General features: G+C 27.3%; 3 protein-coding genes across 6 annotated transcripts; 1 reads left to right on the plus strand and 2 right to left on the minus strand.

Moving 5' to 3' along the window:
- Positions 1 to 5,309: 5,309 nt before the first annotated feature.
- On the minus strand, positions 5,310 to 14,038 carry LOC114129019 (pyridoxine/pyridoxamine 5'-phosphate oxidase). 3 transcript variants are annotated; one of them, XM_050198027.1, is made up of 7 exons: positions 13,594 to 14,038; positions 8,714 to 8,870; positions 7,824 to 7,923; positions 7,362 to 7,415; positions 6,824 to 7,023; positions 6,331 to 6,399; positions 5,477 to 5,622 (listed from the first exon to the last, which is right to left on the minus strand). In XM_050198027.1, the coding sequence occupies exons 1-6, from the start codon at positions 13,691 to 13,693 to the stop codon at positions 6,333 to 6,335; spliced, it is 678 nt and encodes a 225-aa protein (XP_050053984.1). In that variant the 5' UTR covers positions 13,694 to 14,038; the 3' UTR covers positions 5,477 to 5,622; positions 6,331 to 6,332. The 3 variants fall into 3 exon arrangements, with proteins under 3 accessions (XP_027849437.2, XP_050053984.1, XP_027849436.2); XM_027993636.2 differs by lacking the exon at positions 6,331 to 6,399 and having other exon boundaries at positions 5,310 to 5,622; positions 13,594 to 14,026; XM_027993635.2 differs by lacking the exons at positions 5,477 to 5,622; positions 6,331 to 6,399; positions 6,824 to 7,023; ... (1 more) ...; positions 7,824 to 7,923; positions 8,714 to 8,870 and adding an exon at positions 11,956 to 13,347 and having other exon boundaries at positions 13,594 to 13,650.
- A 190-nt stretch (positions 14,039 to 14,228) lies between these two features.
- Positions 14,229 to 18,237, plus strand: LOC114129020 (uridine diphosphate glucose pyrophosphatase NUDT14-like). Of its 2 annotated transcripts, none has more exons than XM_027993638.2 (6): positions 14,229 to 14,568; positions 14,667 to 14,774; positions 14,863 to 14,906; positions 16,770 to 16,834; positions 16,898 to 17,111; positions 17,694 to 18,237. In XM_027993638.2, exons 2-6 carry the CDS (start codon positions 14,694 to 14,696, stop codon positions 17,929 to 17,931), a joined length of 642 nt encoding a protein of 213 aa, XP_027849439.2. In that variant the 5' UTR covers positions 14,229 to 14,568; positions 14,667 to 14,693; the 3' UTR covers positions 17,932 to 18,237. The 2 variants fall into 2 exon arrangements, with proteins under 2 accessions (XP_027849439.2, XP_027849438.2); XM_027993637.2 differs by having other exon boundaries at positions 14,233 to 14,564.
- Positions 17,947 to 21,737, minus strand: LOC114129018 (beclin-1-like protein). Its single transcript, XM_027993634.2, has 8 exons — positions 21,424 to 21,737; positions 21,192 to 21,349; positions 20,660 to 20,811; positions 20,538 to 20,592; positions 19,844 to 20,031; positions 19,464 to 19,737; positions 18,239 to 18,453; positions 17,947 to 18,158 (listed from the first exon to the last, which is right to left on the minus strand). Exons 1-8 carry the CDS (start codon positions 21,533 to 21,535, stop codon positions 18,050 to 18,052), a joined length of 1,263 nt encoding a protein of 420 aa, XP_027849435.1. The 5' UTR covers positions 21,536 to 21,737; the 3' UTR covers positions 17,947 to 18,049.
- Between the last annotated feature and the right edge of the window lie 212 nt (positions 21,738 to 21,949).

Genomic DNA, 21,949 nt, shown 5'->3' on the forward strand with positions numbered 1-21,949 from the left:
ATTTGTAATTTAAAAATTGATATACATACCTACAGAGTAAATAAACAAAAAAAAATATATTAGAAAGTGCATAATATAATATTCATTATACATTGAGGAACCATTGTTCTTATCATCTTACTAAAGTTATGTTTTGGTAAATTAGCAAATTTTACATTTAGTTAAATTCATTTTTTTGATTCTTAACAAAGTGATGAATGTATTGATTTCACAATAATGTCTGTGTTTTTGTGTTTAGGTATATCTGTGTATACGTCATGCCCATAAACGCTCAAAAAGAAATAAAAAATTAAATTGAAAATTCATCACAAATAAAAAATAATTTTATAAATATTTGATGGAAATTGCAAGTATTTAAAGTTATTTGTTTTTAAGTTACACTAAAAAAACAAAATCGATGGTGTTAAAAATTGGGTTTGTTTAAAAATTCCCGTTTTTCCTAATTTTTTTCCACGCTATAAGTTGATGTGATACAGTTTCATGTTAAATAATATCGAAAAAATAAAACACATCAAATTTCTCACCAATATCCAGAACCGGATTTAGAGAAGTTATTAAATTAATATCCAAAACTTCAAGAAACAATAAATGTATTTAACAACCCAACTGACTCCACACCAAAAAACATTTTTAAAGCTGGGGAAAGATATACATTAAATTATACGGTGCAACGAAAAATCAAACAAAAATAAATGAATATCGATATTTATCTTTCATTTGAAATACGTCTAAAAAATAATTTAAATTTGTAGGCATACCTCCATAAGAAGAGGCTTTTTTTTTACAAGCTGGTGGTATATATACCTACACATTTTTAGATACATTTCAAAATCTTTTAAAATTTTAGTCTACGCATGCGCAGTAAAAAATGTTTTAATAGTAACACCTATTTTGAACATTATATTCGGATAGGCCTATTTTCTTAAAGTAATTTTGATGTATAAATTATGGTTCTAAATTCATAATTGACTGAATAAGAGCCACGTCAATTGAAATAAATAATACATTTTTTTATTATTTTTAAAAATGTATAAAATCATTCATAATTAATTCTTATTGGTTACTTACACAAGTTCCACACTTCCACGTAATATCACGTTGAACACATTTTAATGGATTATTCTGGACTTCAGGTTATAACCATAAATATATGTTGTGGTTTTAAATAATTTACATATTGAATGTTGTGTTGCTTAAATTGTAATTATTAAAATGTTTTAAAATGCTTTATTACAAATTAGTGTTTGTATCTGATAAATTTACAAATCAATCTATAATATTATTTTATTAGATATAATTATGATATTTTAGTTTACATTTTTTCGTATACAATAATATATCATTTAATTCAAATTTGATAATAGTGATCCACTCGATACCTAATGAATAGCAAAGCAGTAGGTAAGTACTTGACTACTTTTTTTAATATTAAAGTGAATTTATCTTTAGTAAAATTTATAGGCATGAATATTATCCAAATCCCTATTAAAGCTTTTTGTTATATTTTATTTTAATTTTTTCATAACTTGCATTAAAATTACCTACTTATCTTGTACTTTAGTCTACCTACTTGTTTGCCACTTTTTAAATAGATATAAAAACAGAGTAGCTCAGTCTCGAGTTACAAACACTTAAAAATTCAAATAGGCGATATTGATATCATAGAGGCAAAATCACCTATATTACACCGATCTTTAACATTTGAAATAGATAAATACCCACGGTACTTGCAATTATTTACTTGGTAAATGATCTTTTTATGATATTATATTTATTTCCTTCTCATATATCGTTACGGACCATCGTTGATATATTTTACTATTTTAATATTTGTAAATTGTAATTACTTAGCAAGTATATGTTTGTTTTAAGTTAATAACGTTTTCATTAAACACTCTTTTGATATAAAAACTAAAACTACAAACAATACGGTACATTTTACCTCTAACAAAAAATAGGTATATACAATTTAGAGAACAACTTTTATGTAATATCAAATATGTGTACAACTTACAACTTACAGACCGCATATAATATAATAACCATGTTGTAGTATATATAACTACGAGTACTTATATATATACTACAAACATTTTATTCAGGTCAGAAGCGTTTTACATTCATATACTATAATAATTATTTAATTGCGATAATAAAAAGCCGATTAACGAAATAAAGTATAAGTAAAGAAAAAAAGAACTTTAAAATTTTACACCTAAAAGGTAAGTGCTTGACGTACCTACTTAAGCCGTAAACTCAACGGAACTTATGTGATAAAAACACATTTTTTTAATAATAATAATAAATTTACTCTGTCGATATATGATTTTATTAACTAATGTTATAATATATGCAATGTGCATATTTGGATACAATGTCAAGTGTACAATATATAAACATAATTTACTTTGCATAATTTATAATATTATACGTCTGCTACAGTTTTAATAAGAATAAAAAAAATAACATACACCAACGTCACTAACGAGTATAATATACATATCGCATTGATTCAGTCGTAGATTATATAAATATAGTACTTATTATTCATTCGAATTATTCTGCTTATTTTACAAACCGGGAAATACATCTCTTAACCTTTTGTCCTTCTAAAAGCTCGTTGATTCATCTCTTCTGTCGTATAGGGAAATCCCCATAGGTGTTAATATAGTACGATATAATATAAATAAAATTATTATGAAAATCAGTTAAACAACATTATTACGTGAGTCATGCGTGTCGCGTGTGAGCGAGTTCACTATTTCATATAAACATTGTCATTACTATTTACACTAGGTAACCAATAAATTAACTAATAATTACGTACAATAGGAGTATATTGAAGACATAATACGTAAATCTAGTGATAATATATATGTATATATATACAATATACATATTATATATTATCATCATTGTCAACTTATATTGACTATTAGAGGTCATCACTCTCCATACTCAAACATTCTCCGCATTGAAAATACCTATAAAAAATGGTACATGATAAATTTGCATTTAATAGAACCAATTTTGTGTATTTACTTATTTGATATAATAAAAAATTTAATTTACTTATCATTTAACTTAAGAGGATGTCATACCCATATGTGTTGTCTCCGTCATGCAGTTTTTTTTAAATATAAATGTTAAAGGTAATTTAAAAATGTCGACATTTTTGCTTTTTCTTAACGTTATATTGGGATAATGGAAAAAACGCAGCGTCTTGCCCTCGGAAATATTTTCACCATTAAATTTTTTAATAGGTATATTTACTCTAGAACCAAAATTGAACGAGTTCTACTCAGACTGCGAAAACGCGTTTTGTCTATGTCGAACGTGTGTAAGACAGAGACAACACATATGACATCCTCTTAAAGGTAATAATTAATAAGGACATTTGAATTCTTTGTGCGTTGAATTTTTACGATGTTTTTATTTTTAAGCGATTCGAATGTTTTTAACTCATAATACTTAACGCATATTCATACTAGTTTAAAAATTAAGTCTTGCAAAAAAATTTTACCAACCAAAAATAAAAATATTTCGACAGAGAAAACAGATGTGTAAAGTTACAAACATGAAAATGCTAAAACAAATTCGGTTCAATTAATTTATACATAAAGTATTACAAATATTTATATGCATTATGCTTAAAATTTGAAAGTATTTAAAAGTAACGGTATATTACATATTATTTAAAATTTAAATATATTTTTTGTTTAATATTTAAATAGTATGCATTTTAAATACTTTTTAAAATAATTATCTGTATCTATGCTTAAATAGGTAATTTTATAAAGTATCATTTACAAGACTGTAAAATCTATCAACGAACAAATAAATATAATATCCTTAGGTAGGTACTTATAACTTATAAGAATGATAATAGATTAATTTACTTTTATGTTAAGCATTGAAAAAGTGAAAATCATATCGGAGTTTAAATAAGTTAAGTTAAACCTCATACGATTATACTTATTCAAAGAGGCACGTGGAATTCGTGTTGAAATGATTGAACAATTGAGATAATATCTGCATAAAAAAATAGGTTGGTCATGTTTTCATTGCAATCAATAACTATTAGGTAACAATATCAATGTAGTTTCAAGGACTTATTTTGTTTACTTAACATAGGTAACTAGTTAGTTAGGTTAAAAATGACGAATTCTTTAATCTGCATGTAAAATTGGTGTCTAGATATCCAATGCAGAAAGTACATTAGGCCAAAAATCAAATCCAAGCTAACCAAGCACTATTGTGAAAGTGGTTGGTTGATTTTGTTTTGTTAGCGATAATATGGAAATATAATTTAACTTAAGGTATACACTATGACTATACCCTTAAAAATATTTATTGAATTAAAATCAATATTTTGGTTTGATAGTATCCTAATATTATTTTAATGATTTAACTATTATATGAAAATCAATTAAATATTAAAATCATTACAGGATTTACCTTTACACGTCGGGTTTACCGCGTTATGAGCTCGCTTCGGATTTATAACACAAAATAATGTATGCCCCTTATTATACATATAGAAAGCTTGGTTCTGCAAATTAATCTGCAGTCGAAAATAAATATAAATATTATTACCGCGTGGCGCGTACAAACAAAACTGCCAAGAGCTCCAGAAAAATACACTTAAAAAACATAAATATGATGAATTAATATCAATTAGGTATTAAAGAATTAGATAAAATAAACACGGCTAAACCTAAAGGCCACTCGCTCATCATTACGCACACGTCACGTCTAACATCGATACCGAACCACCCGAAGCTTACAGATTGTATATGACTAGCTCTACAAGACTTAACGATCTTGTTGTAGCTGATAATATCATCATTATAGTGGTATCAACCCTGTGGATGACCCGCGTTCAATCCAGATACCGATAATTAACACTCCTGAAACCTGGCTAAAAAATAAACCGTCCTGCCACCAGGAAGCCATGGCCATCTCATGCACACTTGAACAATATTGAAGACTGTTTCGAACCACTATAACCTAACCTCTTCACTATCACCTATTTGACGCTATGTTAAAAAGTATCTTTTTGAACAGTTGAAAAATAAATCCATCTTTTTAGATTTTTTTTTTTATTGCAAAAGTCAGATTCATAAATATGATGCGCGAGGGGTAAGGACTAGAGTTAAGTACTTAAGTGTTTTCTTGAACTGTATAATAAAGGCGATGTCCAATACGACATATTTATAAAGGTTATAATTATTAAACTCGATTACTAAGGCTAAACAAAATACTACATTATCATAAATCATAAATGTATAGTAAGTTGTACTTGATAATTTGATTTTTTCAATATTATTTTTATTATTAATTAATATTTATCATGTTATAAATATACATCATCATCTTTTTATACAAACACAAAAAAAACAGTTTACTGTTGTTTTATAGCATGTTTGTTAATACTATTTTTGAGATACGATGCAATGTTACGGCGAGAGACGATAAAACACCCAACCATTTTCGCCGGCGTGACTGGCGATTTGCTTTTCGGCTGCGTTTTCGGCCCGTTCAAAGACAATGCGATCGTGCAGTCTGTCGCTCTGCCCTTGCCAAAACTCCATTGTCTTAGGAATTATTCTATAGCCATTCCTGTTGAATAAAAATACGAATTCCGGACGTTAATAAGCTAACCAAATCAAAAATTAATACACTCATCTCGTGGTATTAATTTTATATAGTTATTACTGTTTCATATATTTTTTTAAGGTAGAGCTATTGCAAGGAAAGATTTAATGGCGGGTGGTTAGCTCCTCCGTCTCACTAAGAAAATTTTGACTACGTTAGCTCCCTTCCACCACCAATAAAAAATTAGCTCAATTATTTTCAGATTCTCAAATCTGGTGACCCGTTATTAGTTACCAATTATCGTTCAATTTTAATCTTGACACACCTAGCTAAGATATTTGAATTAGTTGTTAATAAAAACAACCTCTGGCATTGCTCGGGATGACCACTTGAGCCCATAATTTTTTTTAATTATTTTAAACTCTATTTCCTCAAGGCTTACCCAAGTAATTTTTTTATTAAATACAGATGATTTTAAGTCATTTTATAAAATTAGATCACCGTTCACCGATCACCATCATTCATGGTTTAGCAATTGCATTTAGTTTAAGACCAATTACGACTCGATCGAGTCTAAAATAAATTTTTTAAATTTATTGCCTTCAAAATGAATATTTTCACAAACGTCATGATTATTCAAATATAAAAATTGCTTCTTACTGTGATAAATCACTTAGATTTTTTATATTAAGTTCTAAATGATTTTCTGCAGGACGTTCCTGAACTCCTTACCACTATTCCTTTAAGAGTTCCTTCTCGTTTTTCCAGAAACTAATCACACTTTGCATCGCATGCTCAAAGCTACAAATAAAAATTAATTCCTGGGCCACTATTACTACTTCTTTTATTTAAATACTAGTACACTATTATTCATGTATATTTTTGAACTATAATTATTTCTATGTTAAGCCGTTTCTATCTTATAATTAATTACATGTATTAGCATGTTGTACTTATATAATCACATACACCGAATTATCATATTTATTATACTATGTAAATTGCTGCTTTGGCATTTAATAAACTATAATAATAATTGAGTGTACTGACATAAATCAAAAATAAAAAGAGATTTTGAGGGAATATTTTGATTTGGGATAAAATAATAAATTTTTACTACCAGAAATTAAGTGTCAATTTGGTATTCTTAATTACGAATATTATCAAACTCTATTATACTTTAAATATGAATATACAGCGACGCATATTATAAGCATCTGCTCACCAATAAGATGGTCTGGGCACTCGTTTGTCGGCATACTCGACTTCGAGCTTTTTATTTAGTTCGGACAGCGATTCTCTGCTGGCTATTACTGTACTCTGCCGACTCACGTGAGCACCAATCTGGCTGCTTTTCGGTCTTGTATCGAAATATTCTGTGGACTCGGATTCGCTAATTTTCTCCACCGCCCCTTCGATTCGTACCTATATGTTCATTAAGTATAATATGTCAACGAAAATTCAAAATTATAAATGTATAATGCATATGCTATCTACTATATTAATTTCATAATTTTATATACTTTTCACTTTAATAAATAGGATATAAATAATAAGTCGTGACATAATGTGCTTTTATTATTTTCAAAAGTTAAAATATTTCGTTTTAAAAAATTATGCTTATTTAAATGTTTTTAATGCACATACAATTACATTTTTGATGTACATATAAGCGTGTTATTTTAATAGTGCTGAACCATAAACATAATAATAATAGAACTTCGACAACAAGATACACCAGTAAATTATAAATCTAATCTTACCGATCGATCCATCGGATCCCAATATATCGTCATGGCCGCAATCGGATTTTCTTCCTAGAAATTTTAAAATGTCATTATATGTACACTGTATAATGATCAAAAAATCAGACTGTTACATGATAACACATTACATACAGATCGTGTAAAATCCGCGCCATCTTTGTAATTATAATTTATAACGCAAATTTCTGATGAATAATATGATTTACTTCTAATGACATTTACATATCGTTGATAAAACGGTATAATTATTATATGTATAGCTAAATTAGGTATGTCATACAGTTAGAATTTCCATACGTCGGAACTGTTTATTAAGAAAAATATAGTATTCGGTACTACTCGATTTGAAGTTCTAAAGTACAATACAATTTTTTTAATTTAAAACATTGAAATACTTGGCTCACGCGTGACAGCTATTATAATATAAAAATATATATAGTATACTGATAAGGTACTCACAATTTCTCGGCCCTTGCGGCTCTCTGAGTTTGTATAAAACGTGTAACCCGATTCGCCGAAAGCTTTAAGTAAAACAAATCTAGCTGACGGAATACCAGACCTACAGAACGTCATAAAAATACAGGCTATGTTATATAAACATTACCAAATGATCAATGAGTAGTTTTGTATAATTAATACAAGTACATGATTATTTATATTTTGTTTATATCCAATATCCTTAGTAAATAGTATGTATACTTTTAAAATTACTTATCCAATAAAAACGTAATTTTGGCGAGTATAAATCAAAGTTGGTTGATTGAATAAATTAAATGAAAAATAAAATTTATATTATCTATATTTATAGATTTAAAAACATACTGAACCAATTTTCCTCAAATTTTCCACGAGGATCGGTAAATATTACGGTAGTTTATTTTTTTAACCCTTATATATTGTTACAAAGGGTAGCTTACGTCATAGAAATTTAATTTAGGCTCACGAAAATCGAATAATATAGGTAGTTTATATAATAGGTTGCAGTCCATTATAGTTAGTGTCAATATGTTTTTAGTTCATACATTCAAAAACTACCTGACTTATTTTAAAAAATTTTAAAGTTTTTTTCAAAGATACTAGGAAAGTTTAGAGTAGTTTGTACCACTTTCGAAAATACACCAAGTGATAATTTAAAAGTGCTTTATCTAATCTAACACAGACAGATGTCTATCTTGGTTGATATAAATTACAAAACGAGGAACCAATACCAACACCAATATTACCGTGAACCGAAATAAGTAGTATGTACATTGATATAGCTCTTTCGTATTTTATGTTAGTTTATTTTTTCCCCTGGCAAATTCGAGTTATACACAACTACACAACTAGTGAATAATTCTGTTTATTACTTTGTAGCTGTAGCCAGACAAGCAGCGTTGGGCTGTCTCACGTCGCCGCGTTCCGATGCTTTTTTGAACCATATAGAAAACAGTTCATGCGGATTTTTTGATTCCAAACTATCTTCGAGTAAGACATCGTCCTTGTCTCTATACGAGACCCTCAACTCTGCAATTATGATAATAATAATAATAAATAACAATGTCGATATAGCATGGTACCTAATAATGCTAGATTTATAATAAGATAAAATCTTACATTTTTACACCTAAACGATGTTATAGTGATTTATTGTTTTGTGTCACCCAGAGTCCAATAATAAACTCGTCTAGATTTATGTAAAAGCTTTACTTATATACTTATGTTGATTCTCAAATTTAATACGAAAAAAAATAAAATACAATTGACGTTTAAACAGAATAATAGGTCAATTAGACATTTGGTACCTTTTGTACCTATGTATCATACAGTGATTGATTATATTTTAAATAATTATTGACTAGTTTTTTACTTCCAAGTTTCCAAAAAAAAAAAACTAATTAATTATGATTAAAAAATGTGTTCCTATACTAGCAGTTTCCAAACTATTTTTCCGGTGGTGTCCTTTTTTAGACTAAATTTAGCCACAGTGCCTTATCGTTAATATCAAGAAAAATAAACATAAAAAATCAACACTTATTTTCATTAATATTTAATACAATTCTAATAATCAGTTTTTATAGTTTTACTAAATATAAAACATTAAGCCGAATTAAAATTGATACATTTTTATACTTAAAAAAATAATGAAAAATATTAAATTTATATTTACGGAATTTACGTTATCATTATAAGGAGTAACCTAACGAAATAATTTTTTTTACAAGATTGAATTCGAAATTAATAAAAATTCCAATAAATTATAAATAGGTACATTTTTATGAGTCACTGTGTTCCTGGAAGGTGCCCGCTATGTTATATTAATTTGTGTACTTCGTCATTAAGTAGGTAACTAATGGATATTGTGTTAAATTTGAATTCAATGATAAATCCTAGCATATGAAAAACGACAGTGGCGCAACCAGGAATTTTTCATGTGAGGGGTCCAACAAAATAAACCATCTTCATTTTTATAAAAAGGATATGTTTATATTAACAATATATTTTTTAATTAGTATTATTATTTTAAATATTAAATAAGTGCTAATACAGACATTTCTCAAAGAAAAATCAAAGTGGTGTTTTATTTATTAATTTATAATATAATAATTAATAATACGAGCCAAGGGGAGGATCGGGACCCGGAGTCCACCCCCCTAGTTGCTCCACTAAAAAACGATTTTATGCAAATACCGTAGGTCAGCTAATATCCCTAAGGATATTTTATTATATTGATGTTATAGCAATTAATCTTTCTGTTAGTGATATTATGGTAGTTTGAACTTTAAACTTATTCTTGCCAAGAATAAATCATATTTACTCATATTGTATGATAATTTTTATTTAATATTTATTACAATATTATTTCATATAATACTTATACCTGGCTTCCTAATTAGTACTAGATGTTAGTACCAATTACATTCAATTTGATACAGTTGATTAAAATCGTCATATAGTTGAAAATCAAAGAATTTTTAATGTGTTGAAAGGTATATACACACACACACCAAATTAATGAATTAAAAAAAACACATTGTAAAACTTATAAATTTATAGCTTAGAATCTAAGAAAGATTCCTATAACTAAATCTACAATTTTTATTTTTTTTAAATAGTAAAATTATTCTTTTAATCAATTATTGACTTGGTTTATAGGAATTTACAAACCTATTACAATAGGTACCTAGGTACCTAAATAAAAAATTTGAGATTTAGGTACAATCAAAAATAAAAACTATTTAAAATTCATAGATTAAAAAAAAGCCTCGTACCAACTAAATACATTTATCGTTTTTATTATTTTCAACATAATTAAAAATAATATAATATAAATCAACAGGTATAACTTATAAAATATACAAGTATAGCTGCAGTCTGCATTTTACATTGTCGATAACAGTCATTGGTCATTTGTATATAATTTAAAATATTTTAAGGGTAAAAAATTTAAAATAATTGTCACTTGTGCATCATTAATTCTATATTATATATGGTGATAGATACCCATGTCAAAATGTTTACATAATTATATTGAAATAAAGGTACACTGTAAAATTAAAAAAGTGTTATGTAGGTATTTAGTTAGTTCGGGGCTCTTTTTACCGAATTTTAATATCGGGGCTTTTTTCCGAATACCTGTTATACTTAATATGCGTATGAAAATCAATGAAATATACACTTTTTTTTCCTAAATTTGACGAAATTATAAAATGTGTATTTCATAAATTTTCGATTTTTAAACTTACCAATCATTTAGTTTGGATGAATAACTTAAGTCGATAACATATTATAGAACAATATGGAACTCTTTCACATTTCAAACCCTAGTTAATAGTTATATAATTTGAAAACATTGTTATCCAATGTTATAATGGTGTTAAAATATTATTTTTCAAGTTGCGATCTTAATATTTCTAAAATGAACTTTGTAAGAAAGGTTATCTTACTTAAACAGATCATCTCTAATCTTTAATCCACATCATTCGATAGGTAGATACATCAAAATAATATAACCTGAAAATATTGCATCAACCAAACAATAATATTAGGTACATTGATTCAATAATGGTATAAATTACCATTACACCTAATAGTCCTAATATTTTAAGTACCTAATATCAATCTATTAACAGATTAAATAATTATTTTAAAAAATTACAAGAAATATTGCGTTAGCAATATATTAAACATTTATATTAGTATATTACCTAATACTCCCATAGACATGTATTTATGTGGATACATACAATTTATAGACTTATGCTTTAAAATTAAAAAATGTTTTTCTATAATTTAGCTATAAAATGTTTAACAAAGCTATTAGATACACTAGTTTTTAATTATGCATCAAAAATATTCAAAATATGTAGCAAGAATTATTGTATTAAAAGATAAAAATTAATATAATTGTAACATACTTTAACTAAATACCTATGGTATAGTGTTGTAATGTTTTAAATAATTTATAATTTTATATAAAACCTACTTAGAAAAAAAATCAAAAGTCTGTTTAACTCGTAATTATTAATTTTTATATGCTTTGGAAATACTGGTTAGTCAGTCAACAGATAAAATAAAATAGAATGAAAGAATGTTATGACAACTAAACAAATATTGGCAGATAGATATTAAATACTGTTTATTACAACATTTTATTCATTCACAAAAAATCTGAAATTTAATTGACATAAAAAAGTAAACAGCATAGGTAACATATTCTCAGATCACACAAGAAATTATACTATTAAAATACAATACAACTTTTATTTGAAAAAAAAAATGTTTTCAAATATATTATGTATTGTATTCTGAAGAGCAAATAAACACACCATAAGATTTTGTTATGATTGAAATAATAAATCAATTTTGAACAATAACTTTTAACTACAATACAACTAAGTTGAACATAATGTGAAAAACATTTAAAAATCCATCCCTAAAAATTGTCTAAAAGTGATGATAACATAATACAATAAAATTGTTCTACAATGTATTGGTTTAATATTGAATGTATTAAAATAAATAGTAATAATTGTCGTTTAATTATTACAATGGCACTGGAAATGTCGCTCTCAAACTATCAATACTCTGAGCATAATAATCAGGTACTAACTCTAGTAATTTAGGATCATCAGATTTGCTCCATTCTTCCACATCTTTCAAACTATTTACACCAGTTAATACTAACAGTGTTTTAAACCCACAACGTTTACCCAACAATATATCAGTGTTGCAACGGTCACCAATCATTAATGTCCTTGAAGGGTCAATTTTATTAGTTTCTGTTAGAACATTGCAAATATAGCTTGACGGTTTGCCAACAACAAATGGATCTCGTCCGGCACAAGTTTTGACAGCACACACCAAACTACCAGTGCCAGGCATAACTAAATTTGTACCAGCTACTGGAAAACTCTCATCAGTGTTAGTTGCCACAAACAGAACGTTTTGATCCTTCAAGTAAGATGCCGCTCTAAATAGTTTTGGATAACTAATATGTTCGTCAAATCCGACCAACACAGCACCAACATCAGGTTCAAGCTTTATGTTTTCAACAAACGTGGGTACAGAAGTTTTTAAATAATCCTCACCAACACCAAAGTGTCTTATATTTAGTGCATCTAATTCACACGCAATAGCTGGAGATCCAACTACATAAACTTGCTTGGATGGATCAAGATTCGCTTTTAAGTATTTTGCGGCCAAGAAACTGGTACTGACCACTTCATTGGATTGAGCTTTGAATCCAAGAGCATGAAACTTTTCCAAGAACTGTGTGTGCGATTTAGTGCTGTTGTTAGTGACAAAAAACACCTTCTTGTCATTCGCCTTGAAGCCATTCATAACTTCTGTGGCGCCCTGTATGGTGTTGTTCAGCAGCCACAATACACCATCGCAGTCGGTGAGTACAGTGTCGAACGAGTTGTAAAAGTCTCGGCGGCCTTCGGCGGATAGTGTTTCAATGCATGTGGACGTCATCTTAGGCACGGTTGTATTTAATGTCCTAGCAAAGAAAAACGACGATATTGATTTGGCAAACATGGTGACCGTTATAAACACTACTAAAAGGTTAAATACTATGCGTTAGGGTTACGCACAACTGTGTAAAACGGCTGGGCAAATTAGTGAAAGATTAAAATAAACATGCAACGACAATAACAATAAAACATAAAATATGTACTGACAACCGTCAACGATTCGACCGGTAGACAAACGAAAATACGAAATCAACAACAGATGGACGACTTACGTGCAACTTCCAAATCTGCCATACGAATCGGAACTGCGGTTGATAAGCGTCGGACTCTGCCACACGATTTCCAGAGATTATTGACACTGGAGATGATCATATGATCATACGTTCAGTGGTTGGGTGTTAATTGTTTTTATTGTGTACAGGAAACAACGATCAAGCGAGGGACAAAACCACCGCTGTGCGCTGGCTAATTGCTATCGACAACGAGTACAGCGACTAGCGAGCGAAATGTGAATGACTGAAGTGTTAAAAAAGTATAAGAGTGACGGTCCGACAGACACTCAATGACGACGTGACGTAACATCCTGTTATCTTAATCAATGTGCCCCTCTGAATATTGTATTATGATGAATTAATAATTCTACAAGCAGATTTACGACTACATCTCGTCTGCAACGATTTATTGATACACCGAAATTCTACATAATTACTTATCTGTATTCTTCAATGTTATTAGATAATAGTTATTAGCATAGACATATTTACATACATGTCTATGATATAACAATTATAATAAATATCGGACTATAGTTTAAATGTCGGAGCAGTAGTTGTTCGTAGTAGTAGTCGTATAACCCCATTGCGACCTGTGTGTTGCGACATTTGCACTTTTCAGTGAAAATGTTAAATAAATGTTAACAAATATTATTACTCAATGAATACTTGAAACTTAAGTTTTAAGTACTTATTTATCATCAACGGTGTTCACTATGATAACGATTGTCATGGACACAGAATACACGGTACCTATTGGCTATTACAATAATATATTTTGTTGTTTAATACGATATTACGAGTCTACAATGACGATTGCTATGCGACAGCTTGGGATCGATCAATGAATTATACAGATTTTCTTTAGTTACGTTTCATTTTCCATCCCGATTGGCGCGATTACTGGGTTAAGTACTTGAGTTTTTTTTTTCAAAATCGCGACGTTTATCCGACAGCTGAATTATCATTACGTGGGTACTTAGTTATATTTATATCTTACACAATTCCTAACCTGTTGGTTTTTTAAAATCTAACAATACTACCTATAATTTTGTTTTTCATATTATGTACAGATGTTTTGAATCCTGTTTGTAATAACCATGAAGCCCATAACAGATGTCAAAGTTGTTAAAACCACAGAATCAGCATTCATCAGGCCATTTTCATTGATATTTAAACAAGTACATATAGACATCTTATAATTGTATTCAGTCATTTCATTTACTATAGTTGCAGTATAAAAGTATTTTCTTGTATTTTTCTGTTTAGGGAGGAAATGAAATTAAGTGGGACTTAATTGATAGTCATAATGGGTAAATATGTTTTATATTATTAAAACTAATAAGTAATGCATTATTTTATGGTTTTATTAACATTAATAATATAAATGCAAAAGTGGTATAACAAATAATTTGATTACATTACAGTAGTTTTTAAACAATTTTTATTACACCCTAATAAAAATCTTATTTTGTTTATTTTTGTACAGTATGATATTAGATATTTTAGGCACTGTGTTGCATAGAACATTACACTTTTTATTTCCAACATAACTATAGATATAACTATTTTTTTATATAATTGTTTAATTAGTTAGAAAAATAAATAATTTTAAAAATATCTATTTGAAAATATGTTTTAATTATTGTAATTATTTATAATAATATATAATAAGCTCTAATATATTACATCATATTATATGGCTAATAATTTTGTTCTTTATTCTATTAATGCGTTTGTTTTGTGTTTAAAACTATATATCTATTAGTTAAAAGACTCATTTAAGTATAAAGTATTAAAAAACACAAATGATTGAAAGTTAGTAAAATTATGATTATATGTCTTATAATCACATTTGAATGTTATTCATTTCATAGCTATTATTATACTTTATTTGTTTTATTTTTATCAACAATCCCTTATTGACATGTCTAATTTAGATTAATGAACAATATTAAGTTTAATAAATATTAATAATAAATTTTTCTTTCTAATACATGACTATAAATTCTCCGAGTTCTATTGTTATTATTTAGGATGATTAAGCTATTCAAGAGATAAATCGAGATAGCTAATTATTAGGACATAACTTATCATTTATAACTATAAGTATAACTTCCTGAATAACTAAATCATAGTGATGGGTTGAAACCGAACCGAACTATCAAACATCTTTTACTGTTCGAAAACATTTATCAAACCAGACTTACTGGCCATGATGGCATGATAGTTTGAAAACCAAATATTTGTACAATTCTTCAAAAGTTATTTTGAAAAAAATTAAATTGATGATTATTAAGAAATAATTAGACTATTCTGTGCTAATCTGTAGCGGGCATGTTTTCTAAAGCCAGACCAATAGTTACTAGACAGAGACTTAGTTCTAGTACAGTAGAACAATTAGTATTTCTACATGCTAATTTATAATTTTTAATTAATGATAATATTTTAAAAATAAATAATTAATAATAAATTGCATTTTGTGTATTTCTATTTTAAATTTTTTTTTCTTATAAATAATTGATTATTAAATTATTATTATTTATTGTGTAGATACTAGATACCTACTTATATAAAAAATATTAATAAGAAGAAATTATCTAAAATTTAAATGTATTGTAAATAATACAATTACTTAGACTTAAAAGTTAAAAATATGTATAATAGGTGATACAAAAACTTAAAATACATTAGTAATTAATAATTATGGTTGATTTAATTTGTAGGTAAATACAATGTACATGATAAAAAGTATTAAGTTTGAGTTTGACTTAAAATTTTAATAGGTTCGGTAAAAAATATGAAGGTTTGGTTCAATTCGAGTTCGAAAAAATAATTTGAAGTTCGGTTCGATTTAAAAAATCAGGGTTCAACCCATTACTACAAAATCAGTAGTATTAATAAAATGATTATTTTCCAAACTTGTTTTTAATGCAATTAAAAGATATTGATCATGATCAATTAATCCTCAATTTAAATAGATAAATATATTTTATTATTTATTATTTATAAGATTAATGAAAAATTAATAAAATATATAGTTGATATATTTTTCAATAGTCTCATACTGTTTTCTTTTCGTGCCCAAAGTAAAACGAATAGAATAAGAATATTAATTAGGTAACATCTTTAAATCATTACCTATTATAATGATATTTTTTGTGTGTTATCTGTAGAGTGTTTGTGATCATTTACAACAGGACCAGAAATACATTGGTGTGCGTTAAACAATTTAGACCAGGTAGCAAATGAGCACTAATTGGTATATTGTATTGTATTGTTGATTGTGTGTTGTTACTTATAGGTGTCTACTATAAAAGTATACCAGAATGTGATAGACCGAAAGATGGATATATTGACACTGTAAAATATCCACCTAGCATGGGTTTGACTGTAGAATTTTGTGCTGGTATAGTAGACAAAAACAAAAGTCTTGAAGAAATAGCTGTTGAAGAAGTCCGAGAAGAATGTGGTTATGAGGTCAAAGTGTCAGATATGGAAAAAATCATCAGTTGTAGGTAATGTATTCTACATTAAAAATTATATATTCTATATTGAAACTACATAAAGTATTGTGATTTTTTTCTTTATAAATATTATAGAAGTAATTAAGTGTAAATAAATATTTCGACTTTTTATTTTTGTTAATTGGAGGAGGTGAATGTGATTTCTATATCTTAAGTGAAATATATTTCTGTCAAATGATTCTATGAAAAGCTTTAATAATGTTTCAGTAGTTATTAAACTACTTACCTGTTTTTTTTTAATGAATCAATATTAATATCAAATGTATAAAATGTATATAATAATGCATATATTTATGCATTATACAAAATAAGCTTTATATACTTTATTATAAAGATATTCATACAAACAATAAAAAATAAATTGACATTTATAAAAATAATCTTTTCTTGAACTTAATAGTTTTTCTTAAAATAAATACTAATAAACATTAGTTACATCACATTGAGTTTCAAAATACTTCATTAGGAAAACTTATTTGCTATGTTATCAATAATATTTTATGTTAAAATATAATACTAGCACTATATAGTAAAAATAACGAGAATTAAAAAATTAATGATTTTTGTTTTTAGAGCTGCCCTAAGTACAGCTGGTTCTATTATGACATTTTTTTACACTGAAGTCACTGATCAAATGAAAATTTCTGAAGGAGGTGGTCTTGCACATGAAGGAGAAGATATCGAAGTGGTTGAATATACTATACCAGAAATTAGAGATATAATTACACAATCAGAAGTTTTAAATGGATCATCTAGTTTTCTTTTTGGCTTAATGTGGTTTTTGACCAATAAAATTGTTTTGAATAAGTAATTAAATTTAAACAAATTACACTGTTGATTTAATATTTAATAAGTTATAAATTTATATAAAAATTTCAAAATACAAATTATATTATTTTTTTTCAAATTCATTATCAGTTTTCTTTTATTCACATTTCGTGGTTTATCTTAGCAGATACCCACCCTAAGCCCCATTTTAAATTGGTAAGCATAAACTTGAGAGCTTTAGTCCAACCTTCTTCGGAATTCAATTGTATTCTATAATGAAAATGTGTATTATAAATATTAATGCTCAATAATAATTGATAATATTAATAAAAGTGAGTTAATATAGTTACCGGATGTTGTATGTATTGCCAGTTGCTGAATCTTCTATTTTTCCTTTTTCCATTCGATACGGTAAATGGAATCCAGAATTACCTTTCTCAACTTCTTCTTTAAACTGTTGGAGGCAGTCTAAAAATGCCACCATAGCCAAATCAAATTTTGTGTTCCAGACAAAGCGTATGCCACCTTGACCATACAGTGGCAATGTCTTTTTTTCACCTAAAACCTATAACATTAAAATGAATTAATATGTGTTTCTTTTAAGCACCAGCCCAATATAATATGATTTACTTGAATTATTTTTATTAAAAACGTATACATATCTTAAAATATAAAATAAAAATATTATTAAATGTTAAAAAATACAAATTTGTGACTGCTTTTTATTCTTAGTCTCCTAAGTTTCCAAATTGTGATTAGTGTAATTTATTAAGTAAAAACATCCTTTTTACCTGTTAAGAAATTGTCTAATAATATAATTTACATGTTTGGGCGAAGAGATTATCACTTTTTTTTTTTCTTTATAATATAGTAAACATACCACTAATCTATTAAGAAATGTATCGCTTTGTTCATAGGTATTTAATATTTTGAGGTATTGTATATGGTCATCTTATTAGGTAAGTTAAAGATAATTGTAAGTCAATTATCTATGACGAACACACATTGGCTAGCCTTCTAATTGACATAAATTTTGTAAATTATTAAAAAGCTATAAGCAACCAAACTATAAGTTATCTGTTTCTAGTATAAATTAAATTAATATCTAAATAAATTATAAGATATTAGGTACTAATATAATGTAACTACAATAATAAATTGTTCAACCAATATTCAATTCAATATGTCATTCAACCATTTTAAATTACGTTATTATTTAATTATATGATATTTATCTCTAACAATTTTAATTGAATAGTTAAATATTAATATTATAGAATAGGTATAGTTAATTTCAACTTAATCTATTTGTGCTAATACTATCAACTATCAGGAATTAAAAGTTTAAGCAGAATGTCTTTCTTTCTTTTTTTTTTAAGTATATAGATTTTGTGTGAAATAGCCCATACTCCATAATAATAAACTTACAATTAGTATATTTTATACCTTGTCTTAATATTATAAATAAAAATACTGACATAATGACTTAAGTCATTGGAAATTATTGTATTTTTGATTTAGTATCAATTTCTGATTACATATATTAATCTTAATAGAATATTTAAAATAACTTACTTCAACGTAAGAATGGTTTCCATAAGGTACAAGACGATATTTTTCAAATTTTAAATTCATATATCTAGCTAATGAGACTAAAAGCAACGTGACTTGACCCCAGGCAGCATTTATTTCAGCCCAATCAACTGGAGCTGATGGCAATCTACCCAGTCGTAATTTGTTAATGGTCCCAAAATGACCATGATGCCATATATGAAAGGTTGCGTTAAAAACATTTGTTTTCCTTAGCTTAGCCAATTGAGAAGTGGTATAAATTATTTGACATTCGACACTGTAACAAATATTGTACATTTATATCAATTTGTAAAAAGAAAAAATACTTTTAAGTATCAAATTATTAATTAATTTTATTATAATGAAAACAATCAAAAACTGACCTTTTTTGTTTATCTTCTATGAGAATACAATCCCTTCGGTGTTTACTATATTCTTTCCAATACCGCTCCTCTTCTTTAATTAATCTTTCTTTTTCTTTTTCTGCTTCCTTTATATCACTGTCCAATGCATTTTCAGTTTCTTGCAAGTTTGCTAGTTCACTCATCAACTTTTTCTCTTCTTTTAACAACTGTAATCATATTTATATTTTTAAATTAATTATACAGTTAGTTATTAATTACAGCAATATTATTATTTATTGACACAATTAAAAATAAGAATCTTAAATCATATTGACAAGTTTAGTACCTATTACAGAGATTCCCAACCGGGTTGCCACGAAATTATTTGAAATATATTTTTTATTATATCACCTATTTATACAATAATAATGAAAAATAAAAATATATAGTTAATTTTCAATGTAATAATTTGTTTTATAAAATATAATATAATATATAGTATATTATATCTACATCATATTACTTTTGTTTTTACTTATGCACTGTTAAATAAAACCGAAGTTGTCAATAGAGTGCCTCTGGATTTTTAGAAAATGACTAAGGGTGCCGTGAGTCAAAAAAAGTTGGGACTCTTTGATCTATTATATTATCTTTTTTAGAACTTTTACATCAACATGTTTAATTGATACTTTACCGTATACCGAATAATAAAAAACATATTTTTGATACTCACATCTTCCAATTCTTTGTTCAGTGCATCCATATCTTCTGGTTCTTCAGTGGAAAGTCTAAGCAATACATATAATATTATCATTTAAAACCATCGGTCTAAATAATAATAAAAATGGTACTAACTCTTTCAAGTAGTTGCTGTAATCTGTATAGTCTGCTTCAGCCTGTTGAAGTTCCTCTTCCATCATATCCATCAATACATCAGTGCACTCATCACACAGTGGGTGGTTTACCTTTGAATTTCCAGACACAATATCGAAAAGGTTGGCTGCCACCTACACAAATTATTAATATTAGATTATGTTGTATAAAAAACAAAACAAAAAAAAAACTAATAGGAATTTTTAACTTAGTTTTTTGAGAAATGAGTGAATTAATATTTGGTTTAATTGAAGTTGTAGAAACCCTCAAACCAATTCCAAAGTAGGTACTTATAAGAAAAAGTAAACTGTTCTTACTTTTAGAGTTATTCGATTATATGTATAAGGTAAATAGCGAAAACTTGAATAATGTGTGATCATGAAGGACAAAATACTAAACTGATATGAGATTTACATTAATATCAACTAAGAACCATGGAATGGATATTTTTGTTCTCTAATATAATCATTAAATAAAATCTAACTACATATAGGTACTGCAGTACATAACTAACTTTCATTTGATGGCTAAGAGTTGGTGTCTCCCCTTCACCCAACAAAGTGAAGCCATTATTTCCACTAGAAGAATCATTCAAGTGGAAACCAGGTATAATGTGATCAATGTGTTTGGCCTGAGACTCAAGATCAACTTCTGGGCAAGTGACAATCGGCACTGCAAACAACAACAATTACACTACATCCCTTGTATCATAATGGGATCAACATGTAATCAATCAAAATACTTACGTGACAATTCAGCGATGGTATGTTCACTGATGGTGTTAAATGAACTGTCCAACCGAATTGGTGTGAAACACCGCTGGCAAGCAAAACTAACGTTTACATTAGGATTGGACATCTCGAATTGTAGTGACTCAAGGGACTTTAAAACATCATTTGTCGTGACAACAGTCGTGTACGAAATAGAGGCGTATCCAAGAATGAAAAACGGTTTACTATATCATTTTTAAGAAACCAATGAAATAAAATAAAAAATACAAGATTTCCGACAGATACTGTTTTTGCGCACAATATAAATAATATATTATATATTTATATTAATGTAGATAAATAATAATAGCTATATTATCTCATTTTGTTGTGATAATAACGTTATCGGAGCAATGATAAAGAAATTTAAAAAAAAATACTTCTTCTACTACCACAAAACATGATAGTATGAAAAGTATGATTATTGAATAAATAACAATACATTAATTATTATTCTGTGATGCAACCTTGAATCCTGAATAACAATGCCGATATTTCTATC

This window comes from Aphis gossypii, chromosome 1 (assembly GCF_020184175.1).
Source record: "Aphis gossypii isolate Hap1 chromosome 1, ASM2018417v2, whole genome shotgun sequence".
Classification (NCBI taxonomy): domain Eukaryota; kingdom Metazoa; phylum Arthropoda; class Insecta; order Hemiptera; family Aphididae; genus Aphis; species Aphis gossypii.